General features: G+C 40.0%; 1 protein-coding gene across 4 annotated transcripts in view; it reads right to left on the reverse strand.

Moving 5' to 3' along the window:
- Positions 1 to 22,292, reverse strand: part of ephb2b (eph receptor B2b) — a 368,312-nt gene that overhangs the window by 175,220 nt on the left and 170,800 nt on the right. For all 4 annotated transcript variants that reach the window (XM_061977650.2, XM_061977648.2, XM_061977651.2 and 1 more), the window contains exon 3: positions 12,065 to 12,749. In XM_061977650.2, the coding sequence (XP_061833634.1) occupies positions 12,065 to 12,749 (685 nt within the window). The remainder of the gene's footprint in view (positions 1 to 12,064; positions 12,750 to 22,292) is intronic.

The following is a 22,292-nucleotide window of genomic DNA, read 5'->3' on the forward strand; positions in this document are numbered from 1 at the left end:
CTCTATGATTCACCTATGCTATTGTTCTACGGCCTATACTTCCATTGTGTTGACTCTCTTCATCTGCTCTATGATTCACCTATGCTATTGTTCTCAGGCCTATACCTCCATTGTGTTGACTCTTCATCTGCTCTATGATTCACCTATGCCATTGTTCTAATGCCTATACCTCCATTGTGTTGACTCTTCATCTTCTCTATGATTCACCTATGCTATTGTACTAAGGCCTATACCTCCATTGTGTTGACTCTCTTCATCTGCTCTATGATTCACCTATGCTATTGTTCTAAGGCCTATACCTCCATTGTGTTGACTCTCTTCATCTGCTCTATGATTCACCTATGCTATTGTTCTAAGGCCTATACCTCCATTGTGTTGACTCTTCATCTGCTCTACGATTCACCTATGCTATTGTTCTAACGCCTATAGCTCCATTGTGTTGACTCTCTTCATCTGCTCTATGATTCACCTATGCTATTGTTCTAAGGCCTATACTTCCATTGTGTTGACTCTCTTCATCTGCTCTATGATTCACCTATGCTATTGTTCTAACGCCTATACCTCCATTGTGTTGACTCTTCATCTGCTCTTTGATTCACCTATGCTATTGTTCTAAGGCCTATACCTCCATTGTGTTGACTCTCTTCATCTGCTCTATGATTCACCTATGCTATTGTTCTAAGGCCTATACCTCCATTGTGTTGACTCTCTTCATCTTATACCGGGGCCCTTTAGCACCGCCCTAGTGGCTCATTGGAGCATTTTTAAAAAAGGATTGACAATGGAAAAAGATGGGGAAAATATTTTTGTTTTGTTTTAGTATGTTTTTTGTTTGAGGACAAACATGACACAAACTTACCCAATTGTTAGAACTACCACTGTTGAATATGTTTAATATGAGTATTTGGTGTCCTACTCATTTTGTCGGTTCTTGAACTCACCATAGTGTGGACTGTGACGCAACAGTTTGTTTACATGGAAAATATGCCACTCCTCCTTTGTCTCATTTTGTCCACCAAACGTTTTATACTGTGTGTGAATGCACAAATGTGAGCTTTGTTGATGTTTTTGACTTGTTGGAGTGCTAATCAGGCATATTTGGTCACTGCATGTCTGCAAGCTAATTAATGCTAACATGCTATTTAGGCTAGCTGTATGTACATATTGCATCATTATGCCTCGTTTGTAGCTATATTTGAGATCAAATAATTTCCTTTACTTTTATCCTGTTGGTATATAATTTATATGTGCATGTCTCATGACACATTATCTGTATGTAATATTGGCTGCATGTCTGATAGTTGTTTGTCTGCCATGTTGTTCCAGACCACAGCAAACGTTACCTAGCTTGCAAAGATTGTAATAAATCCATTAGAAGAAGACAGTTTCCTTTAAGTTGGACACACACATCTATACCTTTGGTCATTCTAAGACAGTCATTACCAGGAGTTATCTCACCTGCTGACAAGTTTTAATGTTTTCTAATGTTGTAAAAATGTGTAGAATAAATATTACATTTCAACATTTCTGTCAACGGAAATTTGCTTCAGCCTGCGACACAAAGTCATTTTGATAGTAGGCTAATGTAGACACTTACATCATGTGTTGTCTTCATTATAACACTTATATAAGACTTTTAAAGTCATTTTGATAGTAGGCTAATATAGACACTTACATCATGTGTTGTCTTCATTATAACACTTATATAAGACTTTTAAAGTAATTTTGATAGTAGGCTAATATAGACACTTACATCATGTGTTGCCTTCATTATAACACTTATATAAGGCTTTTAAAGTCATTTTGATAGTAGGCTAACATAACTAATACAGACACATCATGTGTTGTCTTCATTATGACACTTATATAAGACTTTTAAAGTCATTTTGATGGTAGGCTAGTATAACTAATATAGACACTTACATCATGTGTTGTCTTCATTATAACACTTATATAGGACTTTTAAAGTCATTTTGATAGTAGGCTAACATAACTAATATAGACACTTACATCATGTGTTGTCTTCATTATGACACTTATATAAGACTTTTAAAGTCATTTTGATAGTAGGCTAATATAGACACTTACATCATGTGTTGCCTTCATTATAACACTTACATAAGACTTTTAAAGTCATTTTGATAGTAGGCTAATATAGACACTTACATCATGTGTTGTCTTCATTATAACACTTATATAAGACTTTTAAAGTCATTTTGATAGTAGGCTAATATAGACACTTACATCATGTGTAGTCTTCATTATAACACTTATATAAGACTTTTAAAGTCATTTTGATAGTAGGCTAATATAGACACTTACATCATGTGTTGCCTTCATTATAACACTTATATAAGACTTTTAAAGTCATTTTGATAGTAGGCTAATATAGACACTTACATCATGTGTTGTCTTCATTATAACACTTATATAACACTTTTAAAGTCATTTTGATAGTAGGCTAATACAGACACTTACATCATGTGTAGTCTTCATTATAACACTTATATAAGACTTTTAAAGTCATTTTGATAGTAGGCTAATATAGACACTTACATCATGTGTTGTCTTCATTATAACACTTATATAAGACTTTTAAAGTCATTTTGATAGTAGGCTAATATAGCTAATATAGACACTTACATTGTGTGTTGCCTTCATTATAACACTTATATAAGACTTTTAAAGTCATTTTGATAGTAGGCTAAAAGAGACACTTACATCGTGTGTTGCCTTCATTATAACACTTATATAAGACTTTTAAAGTCATTTTGATAGTAGGCTAATATAGCTAATATAGACACTTACATCATGTGTTGTCTTCATTATAACACTTATATATGACTTTTAAAGTCGTTTTGATAGTAGGCTAATATAGACACTTACATCATGTGTTGTCTTCATTATAACACTTATATAAGACTTGTAAAGTCATTTTGATAGTAGGCTAATATAGACACTTACATCATGTGTTGTCTTCATTATAACACTTACATAAGACTTTTAAAGTCATTTTGATAGTAGGCTAATATAGACACTTACATCATGTGTTGCCTTCATTATAACACTTATATAAGACTTTTAAAGTCATTTTGATAGTAGGCTAATATAGACACTTACATCGTGTGTTGCCTTCATTATAACACTTATATAAGACTTTTAAAGTCATTTTGATAGTAGGCTAATATAGACACTTACATCGTGTGTTGCCTTCATTATAACACTTACATAAGACTTTTAAAGTCATTTTGATAGTAGGCTAATATAGACACTTACATCATGTGTTGTCTTCATTATAACACTTATATAAGACTTTTAAAGTCATTTTGATAGTAGGCTAATATAGACACTTACATCATGTGTAGTCTTCATTATAACACTTATATAAGACTTTTAAAGTCATTTTGATAGTAGGCTAATATAGACACTTACATCATGTGTTGTCTTCATTATAACACTTATATAAGACTTTTAAAGTCATTTTGATAGTAGGCTAATATAGCTAATATAGACACTTACATTGTGTGTTGCCTTCATTATAACACTTATATAAGACTTTTAAAGTCATTTTGATAGTAGGCTAAAATAGACACTTACATCGTGTGTTGCCTTCATTATAACACTTATATAAGACTTTTAAAATCATTTTGATAGTAGGCTAATATAGCTAATATAGACACTTACATCATGTGTTGTCTTCATTATAACACTTATATAAGACTTTTAAAGTCGTTTTGATAGTAGGCTAATATAGACACTTACATCATGTGTTGTCTTCATTATAACACTTATATAAGACTTGTATAGTCATTTTGATAGTAGGCTAATATAGACACTTACATCATGTGTTGTCTTCATTATAACACTTATATAAGACTTTTAAAGTCATTTTGATAGTAGGCTAATATAGACACTTACATCATGTGTTGCCTTCATTATAACACTTATATAAGACTTTTAAAGTCATTTTGATAGTAGGCTAATATAGCTAATATAGACACTTACATCGTGTGTTGCCTTCATTATAACACTTATATAAGACTTTTAAAGTCATTTTGATAGTAGGCTAATATAGACACTTACATCATGTGTTGTCTTCATTATAACACTTATATAAGACTTTTAAAGTAATTTTGATAGTAGGCTAATATAGACACTTACATCATGTGTTGTCTTCATTATAACATTTATATAAGACTTTTAATTTTTTGCGTCTCCAGACAGATTAGTTTTATGTATTTTTGGTCCAATATGGCTCTTTCAACATTTTGGGTTGCCGACCCCTGCCTTATACAGTACATCCCTTGACTTATACAGTACATACCTGCCTTATGTAGTACATACCTGCCTTATACAGTACATACCTGCCTTATACAGTACATACCTGCCTTATACAGTACATACCTTGACTTATACAGTACATACCTTGACTTATACAGTACATACCTGCCTTATACAGTACATACCTGCCTTATACAGTACATACCTGCCTTATACAGTACATACCTGCCTTATACAGTACATACCTTGACTTATACAGTACATACCTGACTTATACAGTACATACCTGCCTTATACAGTATATACCACTGGCATTTAAAGGAGAATTCTTCAATATTCCAAGCATTCCTAGCGTACATGGAAAGATGTTCTTACAATACTCCACACTCCTTCAGGTCACACACACATCCTATGAGATTGTGTTTGCTAGTTCCATCCTATGAGAATGTGTTTGCTAGTTCCATCCTATGAGATTGTGTTTGCTACTTCCATCAGGCTCATCAGAACAATGTCAATAATATTGTTTATGGGCAATAATTGGTAGGTATTGTCGGAGGCAGATATTTACAAATACCCGTATTTAAGTGTTACTTCTTTATTTTCATAATCATATTACAAAACAGCTAGAGTTTTTCTTCCAATTGTGGTCTTTTGGTTGTCTGCAAATACTGTGTGCTAACCTTGACTATGGAATGTAAGAAGGAGAGATACTCCTTCTCCTTATCTGTTCTTGTGTCCAGATGCGGAGGACAATGGACATGTGTTTGGGCTGGAAAGATAAGACAACGAGGGTGGGAGGGAGAGAGACTTTATAGAAGAGAAGGTTTCCATATTTTAGACCATTTTAGCTGCGGGATTGAATATTTTATGCTGGACTGGTCTCATTATTGCCAAAGCTTTGGGGATAAAATTACAAAACACCTATTCTGTCTCTGGTGGTTCTTCTACTCAGCCATAAGTGTCATAAAAGAGCTTGGGAGTGGCCAGCGACTTGAATTCCCTGGGAGGAACAACTGGCCACAACGCAACAGTATGGTCAATATAAATGTGTCACCTCTGCAGACTCCTGATCTGGCAACATGGCGTGTAGAAAAAGACCACATTGTTGAGTCATGAACATGAAGATGAATCCAGGCTGTGAGGAAGAAGAAGAGCTTGCTTCCTCCATCACTTCTTCACATCTAATGTGGCTTGTAAGTCACTTTGTGGTGAGCACACTCCTTTGTGGTGAGCACACTCCTTCCCTCTCCGTGTTTTGACTCATTTGCTGACAACATCATTATTAGTGAGGGATCCAGCCAAGACTTTCATTGTCACGCCCGTAATTGCAGGTTGGGACCAAGCTTGCTTTCTAAATATTACGTCCAAATAGCAGCTTTCATCTCAGCGCTCGCTGCGGCTCCCTAAAGCCGCCTGTGAAAGAAGATCTTGCACATCTATTCATTATGTTGGAATATCCTGCATCAATACATTACAGACAGACCACAGATACAAGATCAATCCATTACAGACAGACCGCAGATACAAGAGCTGACATCGCCTTTCAGGGCAGGAGACCGAGGATAAAAGAACTTTGCATCAAGGCTCCACTCGGGAGGCACTCTAACAGACATGAAGCTTTCATGGTCACTCCGGGCGCTGGCAGCAACATGTGAGGAACATATGAGGAACATGTGGTGGTGTGAGGAACATGTGAGGAACATGTGGTGGTGTGAGGAACATGTGAGGAACATGTGAGGAACATGTGGTGGTGTGAGGAACATGTGAGGAACATGTGGGGAACATGTGAGGAACATGTGGTGGTGTGAGGAACATGTGGTGGTGTGAGGAACATGTGAGGAACATGTGAGGAACATGTGGTGGTGTGAGGAACATGTGAGGAACATGTGGGGAACATGTGGTGGTGTGAGGAACATGTGAGGAACATGTGGTGGTGTGAGGAACATGTGAGGAACATGTGGTGGTGTGAGGAACATGTGGTGGTGTGAGGAACATGTGAGGAACATGTGAGGAACATGTGGTGGTGTGAGGAACATGTGAGGAACATGTGGGGAACATGTGGTGGTGTGAGGAACATGTGGGGAACATGTGGTGGTGTGAGGAACATGTGAGGAACATGTGGTGGTGTGAGGAACATGTGGTGGTGTGAGGAACATGTGAGGAACATGTGAGGAACATGTGGTGGTGTGAGGAACATGTGAGGAACATGTGGGGAACATGTGGTGGTGTGAGGAACATGTGAGGAACATGTGAGGAACATGTGGTGGTGTGAGGAACATGTGAGGAACATGTGGGGGACATGTGGTGATGTGAGGAACATGTGAGGAACATGTGAGGAACATGTGAGGAACATGTGGTGGTGTGAGGAACATGTGAGGAACATGTGGTGGTGTGAGGAACATGTGGTGGTGTGAGGTACATGTGAGGAACATGTGAGGAACATGTGGTGGTGTGAGGTACATGTGAGGAACATGTGAGGAACATGTGGTGGTGTGAGGAACATGTGGTGGTGTGAGGAACATGTGAGGAACACGTGAGGAACATGTGAGGAACATGTGAGGAACATGTGGTGGTGTGAGGAACATGTGAGGAACATGTAAGGAACATGTGGGGAACATGTGAGGAACATGTGGTGGTGTGAGGAACATGTGAGGAACATGTGGTGGTGTGAGGAACATGTGAGGAGCATGTGAGGAACATGTGGGGAGCATGTGAGGAACATGTGGTGGTGTGAGGAACATGTGAGGAACATATGAGGAACATGTGGTGGTGTGAGGAACATGCGGTGGTGTGAGGAATATGTGAGGAACACGTGAGAAACATGTGAGGAACATGTGAGGAACATGTGGTGGTGTGAGGAACATGTGAGGAACATGTGAGGAACATGTGGGGAACATGTGGTGGTGTGAGTAACATGTGAGTATCATGTGAGGAACATGTGAGGAACATGTGGTGGTGTGAGAAACATATGAGGAACATGTGGTGGTGTGAGAAACATGTGAGGCACATGTGAGGAACATGTGGTGTGAGAAACATGTGAGGAACATGTGAGGAACATGTGGTGGTGTGAGAAACATGTGAGGAACATGTGAGGAACATGTGGTGGTGTGAGAAACATGTGAGGAACATGTGAGGAACATGTGGTGGTGTGAGAAACATGTGAGGAACATGTGGGGAACATGTGGTGGTGTGAGGAACATGTGGGGAACATGTGAGGAACATGTGGTGGTGTGAGAAACATGTGAGGAACATGTGGTGGTGTGAGAAACATGTGAGGAACATGTGGGGAACATGTGTTGGTGTGAGGAACATGTGGGGAACATGTGAGGAACATGTGGTGGTGTGAGGAACATGTGAGGAACACATGAGGAACATGTGAGGAACATGTGGTGGTGTGAGGAACATGTGAGGAACATGTGGGGAACATGTGGTGGTGTGAGGAACATGTGAGTATCATGTGAGGAACATGTGAGGAACATGTGGTGGTGTGAGAAACATGTGAGGAACATGTGAGGAACATGTGGTGGTGTGAGAAACATGTGAGGAACATGTGAGGAACATGTGGTGGTGTGAGGAACATGTGAGGAACATGTGGGGAACATGTGGTGGTGTGAGGAACATGTGGGGAACATGTGGTGGTGTGAGGAACATGTGGTCATGTGAGGAACATGTGAGGAACATGTGGTGGTGTGAGGAACATGTGAGGAACATGTGAGGAACATGTGAGGAACATGTGGGGAACATGTGGTGGTGTGAGGAACATGTGAGTATCATGTGAGGAACATGTGAGGAACATGTGGTGGTGTGAGAAACATGTGAGGAACATGTGAGGAACATGTGGTGGTGTGAGAAACATGTGAGGAACATGTGAGGAACATGTGGTGGTGTGAGAAACATGTGAGGAACATGTGGTGGTGTGAGAAACATGTGAGGAACATGTGGGGAACATGTGGTGGTGTGAGGAACATGTGGGGAACATGTGAGGAACATGTGGTGGTGTGAGGAACATGTGAGGAACACGTGAGAAACATGTGAGGAACATGTGAGGAACATGTGAGGAACATGTGGTGGTGTGAGGAACATGTGAGGAACATGTGAGGAACATGTGGGGAACATGTGGTGGTGTGAGGAACATGTGAGTATCATGTGAGGAACATGTGGTGGTGTGAGAAACATGTGAGGAACATGTGAGGAACATGTGGTGGTGTGAGAAACATGTGAGGAACATGTGAGGAACATGTGGTGGTGTGAGAAACATGTGAGGAACATGTGAGGAACATGTGGTGGTGTGAGAAACATGTGAGGAACATGTGAGGAACATGTGGTGGTGTGAGGAACATGTGAGGAACATGTGGGGAACATGTGGTGGTGTGAGGAACATGTGGGGAACATGTGAGGAACATGTGGTGGTGTGAGAAACATGTGGTGGTGTGAGGAACATGTGAGGAACACGTGACAAACATGTGAGGAACATGTGAGGAACATGTGGTGGTGTGAGGAACATGTGAGGAACATGTGGGGAACATGTGGTGGTGTAAGGAACATGTGAGTATCATGTGAGGAACATGTGAGGAACATGTGGTGGTGTGAGAAACATGTGAGGAACATGTGGTGGTGTGAGAAACATGTGAGGAACATGTGAGGAACATGTGGTGGTGTGATAAACATGTGAGGAACATGTGGTGGTGTGAGAAACATGTGAGGAACAGGTGAGGAACATGTGGTGGTGTGAGGAACATGTGAGGAACATGTGAGGAACATGTGAGAAACATGTGAGGAACATGTGAGAAACATGTGAGGAACATGTGAGGAACATGTGAGGAACATGTGAGGAACATGTGAGGAACATGTGGTGGTGTGAGAAACATGTGAGGAACATGTGGTGGTGTGAGAAACATGTGAGGAACATGTGAGAAACATGTGAGGAACATGTGAGGAACATGTGGTGGTGTGAGGAACATGTGAGGAACATGTGGGGAACATGTGGTGGTGTGAGGAACATGTGGGGAACATGTGAGGAACATGTGGTGGTGTGAGAAACATGTGGTGGTGTGAGGAACATGTGAGGAACACGTGACAAACATGTGAGGAACATGTGAGGAACATGTGGTGGTGTGAGGAACATGTGAGGAACATGTGGGGAACATGTGGTGGTGTAAGGAACATGTGAGGAACACGTGACAAACATGTGAGGAACATGTGGTGGTGTGAGAAACATGTGAGGAACATGTGAGGAACATGTGGTGGTGTGAGAAACATGTGAGGAACATGTGAGGAACATGTGGTGGTGTAATAAACATGTGAGGAACATGTGGTGGTGTGAGAAACATGTGAGGAACAGGTGAGGAACATGTGGTGGTGTGAGGAACATGTGAGGAACATGTGAGGAACATGTGAGAAACATGTGAGGAACATGTGAGAAACATGTGAGGAACATGTGAGGAACATGTGAGGAACATGTGAGGAACATGTGGTGGTGTGAGAAACATGTGAGGAACATGTGGTGGTGTGAGAAACATGTGAGAAACATGTGAGGAACATGTGGTGGTGTGAGGAACATGTGAGGAACATGTGAGGAACATGTGAGAAACATGTGAGGAACATGTGAGGAACATGTGAGGAACATGTGAGGAACATGTGGTGGTGTGAGAAACATGTGAGGAACATGTGGTGGTGTGAGAAACATGTGAGGAACATGTGGTGGTGTGAGAAACATGTGAGGAACATGTGAGGAACATGTGAGAAACATGTGAGAAACATGTGAGGAACATGTGGTGGTGTGAGGAACATGTGAGGAACATGTGAGGAACATGTGTCTGGCCTGGTGTGGGCCCAGCCTCCTCGCACAGAGCTGCCAGAGTAGGGAAAGGCTCAGCGGACCTTCTCCGCCGCGAGGAAAACAATTACGTGCATAATCCGATTAGGCGGGAAAAGAGCGGCGTGACAAATAAGGAGCCCGGGGACGTTTGAAGCGGCGACTTACAAGAAGGTCAGCGAAACAAGCAGGCTGCTGTAATGATGCTGGCAGAGGATCTCTGCGTGTTCTTGGCCTGCTCTCCCGGAGGAGCTCGGCCCTATGGGCGGCCACTGAGGAGGCAGGACAGTCAGGACCATTACAGCTCGGCCCTATGGGCGGCCAATGAGGAGGCTGGGCAGTCACAACCATGACAGCTCGGCCCTATGGGCGGCCAATGAGGAGGCAGGACAGTCAGGACCATTACACGCACACTTTGGTGCAACTGCTGCATGGAACCTCACTCATGGTGGCCTAGGACTACTAGGAGTAGTCCTAGTGTATATATATGTGTATATATACATATATATATATATATATATATATACAAATATATACATATATATACACATATATACATATTTTTATATATATATATATATATATATATATATATAGATAGATAGATATACATATATACATATATATATATATATATATAATATATATATATATATATATATATATATATATACACACATATATACATATACAGATTAATATATATATATATATATAGATTGATAGGGCGCCCTGATAAACATCCATCCATCCATTTTCTACCGCTTGTCCCTGATAAACATAATATGGAAAAACAAAGGTAAAAATAAAAAACCCAAATGCAAGCAGACACCAAAGTGTGGCAATTTAATTAGTTTGAAGCAGCCCCTTAAGTTATCCAGCAGCTAGAAAATTATAAAAGTATGTTGCTGAATAGATATTATGTTTGCCAGTATCTGAAAAAAGATATTATGTTTGCCAGTATCTGACAATAGATGATATGATGTTTGCCAGTATCTGAAAATAGATAGTATGTTTGCCAGTATCTGACAATAGATGATATGATGTTTGCCAGTATCTGACAATAGATGATATCATGTTTGCCAGTATCTGACAATAGATATGATGTTTGCCAGTATCTGACAATAGATGATATGATGTTTGCCAGTATCTGACAATAGATGATATCATGTTTGCCAGTATCTGACAACAGATGTTGTGATGTTTGCCAGTATCTGACAATAGATGATATGATGTTTGCCAGTATCTGACAATAGATGATATGATGTTTGCCAGTATCTGACAAGCACACGTAGGCAATCGCCTTTTTTCTTAAGTTATCCAGCAGCTAGAAAATGATAAAAGTATGTTGCTGAATAGATGATGTTATGTTTGCCAGTATCTGAAAATAGATATGATGTTTGCCAGTATCTGACAATAGATGATATGAAGTTTGCCAGTATCTGACAATAGATGATATGATGTTTGCCAGTATCTGAAAATAGATGATATGATGTTTGCCAGTATCTGACAATAGATGATATGATGTTTGCCAGTATCTGACAATAGATGATATGATGTTTGCCAGTATCTGTCAAGCACACGTAGGCCATCGACTCTTTTCTTTAGTTATCCAGCAGCTAGAAAATGATAAAAGTATGTTGCTGAATAGATGTTATTATGTTTGCCAGTATCTGAAAATAGATGATATGATGTTTGCCAGTATCTGACAATAGATGATATGATATTTGCCAGTATCTGTCAAGCACACGTAGGCCATCGCCTTTTTTCTTAAGTTATCCAGCAGCTAGAAAATGATAAAAGTATGTTGCTGAATAGATGCCAGTATCTGACAAGCACACGTAGGCCATCGCCTCTTTTCTCACGGCTTTGGCCACTTCAATAAAGACGCTTTCAGTCTTGATGAATCACACTGCGTCCTCTGAAGATATCCCTCACATTGACGAAGACTATGTGTAGTTCACGTACCTCGACACACGGTGGCGTTCTCCGCCGCCTCGTTGCCGGCCTTGCACATGCAGCGTCCGATGGGCACCATCCACTCGCCGTCGCCATTGCAGTAGAGCTTGATGGGCACGTCCACCTCCTCGGCGTTGGGGATACAAACGCCTCGCGCCGCCACCAGCGAGGTGCTCTCGGCCCCTGACAGGGTCTCCAGGAACAGGGCCCCGTTGGTGATGATGCGGGCGCACTTTCGGTAGAAGACGCGGACGGCGATGAGGGACATGCAGCCGCCGTAGTCCTGGAACGCCAGGTAGAAGCCGTTCCGCGACACGGGGCCGAAGCTGCGCACCTCCGTGTTGATCTTCATCACCCGGCCCCCGAGGTCCACCTGAGAGAAGCTCTCATCCGCCGCGATGGTGTCCACCTTGGTCCAGGGGTTCTCCATCCAGGCCGGCGAGGTGCGGGTGGCCGTGTCGGAGTCGGACTCGTAGTAGTAGAGGTTGAAGGTCTCCTTGCAGGAGCCGGGCACGTTGGGGATGCTGCTGCAGTCCCTCACCGAGAACTTCATCTCCACGTGGATCCTCTGGGCGCCTCGACGGCGGATGTACTTGGTCCTCACCCAGTTGTTCTGGTTGTTGTCGAAAACGTTGCAGACCTGGTAGGTCCTGATGGTGTTCATGTTTTCGTCGTAACCGCTCACCTCCTCCCACTGTTGGAGAAAATGCAAGTCTGTTAGTTGACAGAAGCAACTTCACACCTTGTTTGCTCTATTCCACTTTAAACATCTTCTTTGAACATTCTGCAACATGCTTCATTAAAGAATTGCAAGTTCAATAATGCTTCTTTTCAAAATAAAATATATATTTCTAGCTAAAACATACTTGCCAACCTTGAGACCTCCGATTTCGGGAGGTGGGGGGTGGGGGCGGGGCGTGGTTGGGGGCGTGGTTAAGAGGGGGGGAGTATATTGACAGCTAGAGTTCACCAAGTCAAGTATTTCATATATATATATACATATACATATATATATATATATATATATATATATATATATATATATATATATATATATATATATATCCTGAAAATATGCAAACTGTGTTTAGATAATTGATACTTCAAACTTGCATAAATAAATATTAAGGAATATAACATAACTTGGCTTCTGAGAGTTTCAAAATGTAATGAATAAAATGCTAAAGTTGTTGATGAACAAGCAATTATTTTAATAATTAAATATGGTCATTTTAAATGAATTATTATGATCATTTAAAATCAATTATTTCAAATATGTTTATTTTAATGTGTAATTCTATGGCTGGATGTAATAAGGAGTCACGAAAAAATACAAATAAAAATACAATTAATTTTGATGTTTTTAGCAAAATATAGTAAAAATGTATTATTATTTTTTTATTTTTTTATTAATAAATATATTTATTTTTAGGTAAGATAAACATAATAATACAATTTATCTCTAGTCTGGATGATTTAGTTTTTGTCACCCTGTTGTCCTCCCGTCTTGAAAAAAGGCTGTCCTCACTCAGGTCCGCATGGAGCCGGAGGGGGCGTGGCTTCCAGCTCCGGCTGAAAATTGGGAGATTTTCGGGAGAATATTTGTCCCGGGAGGTTTTCGGGAGAGGCGCTGAATTTCGGGAGTCTCCCGGAAAATCCAGGAGGGTTGGCAAGTATGCCATAGTCAGACGTACTGTGCTTCAACATACAGTATTATTATGGTGTGTGTATAAGGACCCCAACATGGCACCTATTAGGAGACATTATCTGGCGCTTTCTTTCGCATTATTACGCAAAACCAACTTGTCTTACCTTCTGGTACCTGGCTGATGTGTATTTGGGATCTCCCGGAAAATTCGGGAGGGTTGGCAAGTATGAGCTAAAAAGTCTAAATACACAAATCTTAATTTATGATATATTATCAAGTGTAATGAAGTAGCTAAATGGACAAATAATTTATGTATTTGTTTTTTTGCTCCTATATATATGTATATATGTATATATATATATATATATGTATATATATATATATATATATATATATATGTATATATATATATATATATATATATATATATATATATATATATATATATATATATATACATACATACATACATACATACATACAGGTAAAAGCCAGTAAATTAGAATATTTTGAAAAACTTGATTTATTTCAGTAATTGCATTCAAAAGGTGTAACTTGTACATTATATTTATTCATTGCACACAGACTGATGCATTCAAATGTTTATTTCATTTAATTTTGATGATTTGAAGTGGCAACAAATGAAAATCCAAAATTCCGTGTGTCACAAAATTAGAATATTACTTAAGGCTAATACAAAAAAGGGATTTTTAGAAATGTTGGCCAACTGAAAAGTATGAAAATGAAAAATATGAGCATGTACAATACTCAATACTTGGTTGGAGTTCCTTTTGCCTCAATTACTGCGTTAATGCGGCGTGGCATGGAGTCGATGAGTTTCTGGCACTGCTCAGGTGTTATGAGAGCCCAGGTTGCTCTGATAGTGGCCTTCAACTCTTCTGCGTTTTTGGGTCTGGCATTCTGCATCTTCCTTTTCACAATACCCCACAGATTTTCTATGGGGCTAAGGTCAGGGGAGTTGGCGGGCCAATTTAGAACAGAAATACCATGGTCCGTAAACCAGGCACGGGTAGATTTTGTGCTGTGTGCAGGCGCCAAGTCCTGTTGGAACTTGAAATCTCCATCTCCATAGAGCAGGTCAGCAGCAGGAAGCATGAAGTGCTCTAAAACTTGCTGGTAGACGGCTGCGTTGACCCTGGATCTCAGGAAACAGAGTGGACCGACACCAGCAGATGACATGGCACCCCAAACCATCACTGATGGTGGAAACTTTACACTAGACTTCAGGCAACGTGGATCCTGTGCCTCTCCTGTCTTCCTCCAGACTCTGGGACCTCGATTTCCAAAGGAAATGCAAAATTTGCATGGTTGGGTGATGGTTTGGGGTGCCATGTCATCTGCTGGTGTCGGTCCACTCTGTTTCCTGAGATCCAGGGTCAACGCAGCCGTCTACCAGCAAGTTTTAGAGCACTTCATGCTTCCTGCTGCTGACCTGCTCTATGGAGATGGAGATTTCAAGTTCCAACAGGACTTGGCGCCTGCACACAGCGCAAAATCTACCCGTGCCTGGTTTACGGACCATGGTATTTCTGTTCTAAATTGGCCCGCCAACTCCCCTGACCTTAGCCCCATAGAAAATCTGTGGGGTATTGTGAAAAGGAAGATGCAGAATGCCAGACCCAAAAACGCAGAAGAGTTGAAGGCCACTATCAGAGCAACCTGGGCTCTCATAACACCTGAGCAGTGCCAGAAACTCATCGACTCCATGCCACGCCGCATTAACGCAGTAATTGAGGCAAAAGGAGCTCCAACCAAGTATTGAGTATTGTACATGCTCATATTTTTCATTTTCATACTTTTCAGTTGGCCAACATTTCTAAAAATCCCTTTTTTGTATTAGCCTTAAGTAATATTCTAATTTTGTGACACACGGAATTTTGGATTTTCATTTGTTGCCACTTAAAATCATCAAAATTAAATGAAATAAACATTTGAATGCATCAGTCTGTGTGCAATGAATAAATATAATGTACAAGTTACACCTTTTGAATGCAATTACTGAAATAAATCAAGTTTTTCAAAATATTCTAATTTACTGGCTTTTACCTGTATATATATATATATATATATATATATATATATATATATATATATACATATATATATATATATATATATATATATATATATATGTATGTGTGGGAAAAAAATCACAAGACTACTTCATCTCTACAGGCCTGTTTCATGAGGGGGTTCCCTCAATCATTAGGAGATCATCAGAAATCTCCTGATGATTGAGGGAACCCCCTCATGAAACAGGCCTGTAGAGATGAAGTAGTCTTGTGATTTTTTTTTCCCCACACATACATATATTGCGCTCTACTACGGTATAGAGCACTATTTTTTGGATAACCTTATTAAGACATATATATATATATATATATATATATATATATATATATATATATATATATATATGTATGTACAAACCCCGTTTCCATATGAGTTGGGAAATTGTGTTAGATGTAAATATAAACGGAATACAATGATTTGCAAATCCTTTTCAACCCATATTCAGTTGAATATGCTACAAAGACAACATTTTTTTTGTTTTTTTGTTTTGCAAATAATCATTAACTTTAGAATTTGATGCCAGCAACACGTGACAAAGAAGTTGGGAAAGGTGGCAATAAATACTGATAAAGTTGAGGAATGCTCATCAAACACTTATTTGGAACATCCCACGGGTGTGCAGGCAAATTGGGAACAGGTGGGTGCCATGATTGGGTATAAAAGTAGATTCCATGAAATGCTCAGTCATTCACAAACAAGGATGGGGCGAGGGTCACCACTTTGTCAACAAATGCGTGAGCAAATTGTTGAACAGTTTAAGAAAAACCTTTCTCAACCAGCTATTGCAAGGAATTTAGGGATTTCACCGTCTACGCTCCGTAATATCATCAAAGGGTTCAGAGAATCTGGAGAAATCACTGCACGTAAGCAGCTAAGCCCGTGACCTTCCATCCCTCAGGCTGTACTGCATCAACAAGCGACATCAGTGTGTAAAGGATATCACCACATGGGCTCAGGAACACTTCAGAAACCCACTGTCAGTAACTACAGATGGTCGCTACATCTGTAAGTGCAAGTTAAAACTCTCCTATGCAAGGCGAAAACCGTTTATCAACAACACTAAATATAGTGTAAATATAGTGTAAATATAGTGTAAATATAGAATAAAAATAGTCTAAATATAGTCTAAATATAGTGTAAATATAGTCTAAATATAGTGTAAATATAGTGTAAATATAGTCTAAATATAGTCTAAATATAGTCTAAATATAGTGTAAATATAGTGTAAATATAGTCTAAATATAGTGTAAATATAGTGTAAATATAGTCTAAATATAGTCTAAATATAGTGTAAATATAGTGTAAATATAGTGTAAATATTGTCACACCTGGGTGAAGTCTGGTCTGGGTTTCGTCTGGTTTCATGTTTTGTCATTTCCTGTTTTATTTTGAAATGCTGACTCTCCCCTGCCCGAGAGTGTAGAGGGAGAGTCAGCATTTCAAAATAAAACAGGAAATGACAAAACATGAAACCAGACGAAACCCAGACCAGACTTCACCCAGGTTTGACAAATATAGTGTAAATATAGTGTAGATATAGTGTAAATATAGTGTAAATATAGTGGAGATATAGTGCAAATATAGTGTAAATATAGTGTAAATATAGTGTAGATATAGTGTAAATATAGTGTAAATATAGTGTAAATATAATCTAAATATCGTGTAAATATAGTGTAAATATAGTGTAGATATAGTGTAAATATAATGTAAATATAGTGGAGATATAGTGCAAATATAGTGTAAATATAGTGTAAATATAGTGTAGATATAGTGTAAATATAGTGTAAATATAGTCTAAATATAATCTAAATATAGTGTAAATATAGTCTAAATATAGTTTAAATATAGTGTAAATATAGTCTAAATATAGTGTAAATATAGTGTAAATATAGTGTAGATATTGTGTAAATATAGTCTAAATAAAGTGTAGATATAATGTAAATATAGTGTAACTATAGTGTAAATATAGTCTAAATATAATCTAACGGCGTGGCGCAGTGGAAGAATGGCTGTGCGCGACCCGAGGGTCCATGGTTCAATCCCCACCTAGTACCAACCTCGTCATGTCCGTTGTGTCCTGAGCAAGACACTTCACCCTTGCTCCTGATGGGTGCTGGTTAGCGCCTTGCATGGCAGCTCCCTCCATCAGTGTGTGAATGTGTGTGTGAATGGGTAAATGTGGAAGTAGTGTCAAAGTACCTTGAAGGTAGAAAAGCGCTATACAAGTGCAACCCATTTATCATTTATTTATAGTGTAAATATAGTGTAAATATAGTGTAAATATAGTTTAAATATAGTGTAAATATAGTTTAATATAATGTAGATATAGTGTAGATATAGTGTAAATATAGTTTAAATATAGTGTAAATATAGTGTAAATAATCTAAATATAGTCTATAGTGTAAATATAGTGTAAATATAGTTTAAATATAGTGTAAATATAGTTTAAATATAGTCTAAATATAGTTTAAATATAGTTTAAATATAGTGTAAATAGTTTAAATATAGTCTATAGTGTAAATACAGTGTAAATATAGTCTAAATATAGTGTAAATATAGTGTAAATATAGTCTAAATATAGTGAAAATAGTGTGAATATAGTGTAAATATAGTGTAAATATAGTCTAAATATAGTGAAAATAGTGTGAATATAGTGTAAATATAGTGTAAATATAGTCTAAATATAGTCTAAATATAGTCTAAATATAGTGAAAATATAGTGTAAATATAGTGTAAATATAGTGTAAATATAGTGTAAACATAGTGTAAATATAGTGTAAATATAGTGTAAATATAGTCTAAATATAGTGAAAATATAGTGTGAATATAGTGTAAATATAGTGTAAACATAGTCTAAATATAGTGTAAATATAGTCTAAATATAGTGAAAATATAGTGTGAATATAGTGTAAATATAGTGTAAATATAGTGTAAATATAGTGTAAATATAGTGTAAATATAGTGTAAATATAGTCTAAATATAGTGAAAATATAGTGTGAATATAGTGTAAATATAGTGTAAACATAGTCTAAATATAGTGTAAATATAGTCTAAATATAGTGAAAATATAGTGTGAATATAGTGTAAATATAGTGTAAATATAGTGTGAATATAGTGTAAATATAGTGTAAACATAGTCTAAATATAGTGTAAATATAGTCTAAATATAGTGAAAATATAGTGTGAATATAGTGTAAATATAGTGTAAATATAGTGTAAATATAGTGTAAATATAGTGTAAATATAGTGTAAATATAGTGTAAATATAGTGGCACACGCTGCGTTCACGTCAGGGCAGTAACATCAATCAAAGAGCAGAGAATAGATTTCGCCGGCGAATCTCCTGAATAATTATCGATTTCGTCCGGGCCGCGGCAAAACCTCGGTCTTTCCGTGTGAAAGCTCCAGATGCCTCCGGGGCCCCCCTTGGCCGAGGATCAAGGGCGTCGACTTCGAAACATCGGGGTCGCGACCTTGACCTCGGCGGCGTGGTAAAACCCCGGCGAGCTGCTGGGCGTGGGGGCTGCAGCCGCTCCACTTCACAGCTGATGTAATTCCTCAAATTAGAGCCCACTTAGCCAGGACCCTGACACATTGTGACGGGACCGGGGGAGGGAGAAGTCAGCCTTTTGCTGCAAGAACTGGCATTCCATCAGACACTGGCGTCTAATTGCAACAGCTCCCATTCTTTATTATCATGTCCTCATTGATCACGGCCAGTGGGATGCTTGGCTGGGCCCAAAGCAAACACACACACCTGCGGCCCACAACTAACACTAACACTTTACAATAAGACACCTGCAGCCCACAAGTAACAAATCGGGTTCTTTTGGCTCATGGGACTCCTGAGGCAGCAGACAGGTACCGACAGGCCAAGCGGTGTGCGGCTTCAGCGGTCGCGGAGGCAAAAACTCGGACATGGGAGGAGTTCGGGGAGGCCATGGAAAAAGACTTCCGGACGGCTTCGAAGCAATTCTGGACCACCATCCGCCGCCTCAGGAAGGGGAAGCAGTGCAGTGTCAACACCGTGTATGGTGGGGATGGTGCTCTGCTGACCTCGACTGCGGATGTTGTGGATCGGTGGAGGGAATACTTCGAAGACCTCCTCAATCCTACCAGCACGTCTTCCTATAAGGAAGCAGGGCCTGGGGAATCTGTGGTGGGCTCTCCTATTTCTGGGGCTGAGGTTGCCGAGGTAGTTAAAAAGCTCCTCGGTGGCAAGGCCCCGGGGGTGGATGAGATCCGCCCGGAGTTCCTTAAGGCTCTGGATGTTGTGGGGCTGTCTTGGTTGACAAGACTCTGCAACATCGCGTGGACATCGGGGGCGGTACCTCTGGATTGGCAGACCGGGGTGGTGGTTCCTCTCTTTAAGAAGGGGAACCGGAGGGTGTGTTCCAACTATCGCGGGATCACACTCCTCAGCCTTCCCGGTAAGGTCTATTCAGGTGTACTGGAGAGGAGGCTACGCCGGATAGTCGAACCTCGGATTCAGGAGGAACAGTGTGGTTTTCGTCCTGGTCGTGGAACTGTGGACCAGCTCTATACTCTCGGCAGGGTCCTTGAGGGTGCATGGGAGTTTGCCCAACCAGTCTACATGTGCTTTGTGGACTTGGAGAAGGCATTCGACCGTGTACCCCGGGAAGTCCTGTGGGGAGTGCTCAGAGAGTATGGGGTAACGGACTGTCTTATTGTGGCAGTTCGCTCCCTGTATAATCAGTGTCAGAGCTTGGTCCGCATTGCCGGCAGTAAGTCGGACACGTTTCCAGTGAGGGTTGGACTCCGCCAAGGCTGCCCTTTGTCACCGATTCTGTTCATAACCTTTATGGACAGAATTTCTAGGCGCAGTCAGGGCGTTGAGGGGATCTGGTTTGGTGGCTGCAGGATTAGGTCACTGCTATTTGCAGATGATGTGGTCCTGATGGCTTCCTCCGGCCAAGATCTTCAGCTCTCACTGGATCGGTTCGCAGCCGAGTGTGAAGCGACTGGGATGGGAATCAGCACCTCCAAGTCCGAGTCCATGGTTCTCTCCCGGAAAAGGGTGGAGTGGAGTTGGGGAGGAGATCTTGCCCCAAGTGGAGGAGTTCAAGTACCTCGGAGTCTTGTTCACGAGTGGGGGAAGAGTGGATCGTGAGATCGACAGGCGGATCGGTGCGGCGTCTTCAGTAATGCGGACGCTGTATCGATCCGTTGTGGTGAAGAAGGAGCTGAGCCGGAAGGCAAAGCTCTCGAATTACCGGTTGATCTACGTTCCCATCCTCACCTATGGTCATGAGTTTTGGGTCATGACCGAAAGGACAAGATCATGGGTACAAGCGGCCGAAATTAGTTTCCTCCGCCGAGTGGCGGGGCTCTCCCTTAGAGATAGGGTGAGAAGCTCTGTCATTCGGGGGGAGCTCAAAGTAAAGCCGCTGCTCCTCCACATCGAGAGGAGCCAGATGAGGTGGTTCGGGCATCTGGTCAGGATGCCACCCGAACGCCTCCCTAGGAAGGTGTTTCGGGCACGTCCGACCGGTAGGAGGCCACGGGGAAGACCCAGGACACGCTGGGAAGACTATCTCTCCCGGCTGGCCTGGGAACGCCTCGGGATCCCCCGGGAGGAGCTGGACGAAGTGGCTGGGGAGAGGGAAGTCTGGGCTTCCCTGCTTAAGCTGCTGCCCCCGCGACCCGACCTCGGATAAGCGGAAGAAGATGGATGGATGGATGGATGGATCTTTAACGCTAACGTTAATAAGTTGTGCAAATACCTTTTACAACATTAACAGTTACATATACTATCTTTAACGCTAACGTTAATAAGTTGTGCAAATACCTTTTACAACATTAACAGTTACATATACTATCTTTAACGCTAACGTTAATAAGTTGTGCAAATACCTTTTACAACATTAACAGTTACATATACTATCTTTAACGCTAACGTTAATAAGTTGTGCAAATACCTTTTACAACATTAACAGTTACATATACTATCTTTAACGCTAACGTTAATAAGTTGTGCAAATACCTTTTACAACATTAACAGTTACATATACTATCTTTAACGCTAACGTTAATAAGTTGTGCAAATACCTTTTACAACATTAACAGTTACATATACTATCTTTAACGCTAACGTTAATAAGTTGTGCAAATACCTTTTACAACATTAACAGTTACATATACTATCTTTAACGCTAACGTTAATAAGTTGTGCAAATACCTTTTACAACATTAACAGTTACATATACTATGTACAAACGAACAATTAACTTCACTTTAATCATACTATCATTGTTGTGTTATTAAACCAATTTAACAAGATAATGTGTGTAGTTTAATTAACCTTTTGTATTAAAGTAAGCTGTATTTGGGTATATTTAAAATGAAAATTAATTGTTGTCTCTTATGTTGCAGCAAACGACAAAGCAGTGTCCAGGATTTTTTTCCAAAGAGGCATGGGACTGAATGCACACCCCAAGTGGCCGCTGACCTGACTGATGGTGTCCTGGAAATGA

Source organism: Nerophis lumbriciformis, linkage group LG18 (genome assembly GCF_033978685.3).
Source record: "Nerophis lumbriciformis linkage group LG18, RoL_Nlum_v2.1, whole genome shotgun sequence".
In the NCBI taxonomy this organism is placed as follows: Eukaryota; Metazoa; Chordata; class Actinopteri; order Syngnathiformes; family Syngnathidae; genus Nerophis; species Nerophis lumbriciformis.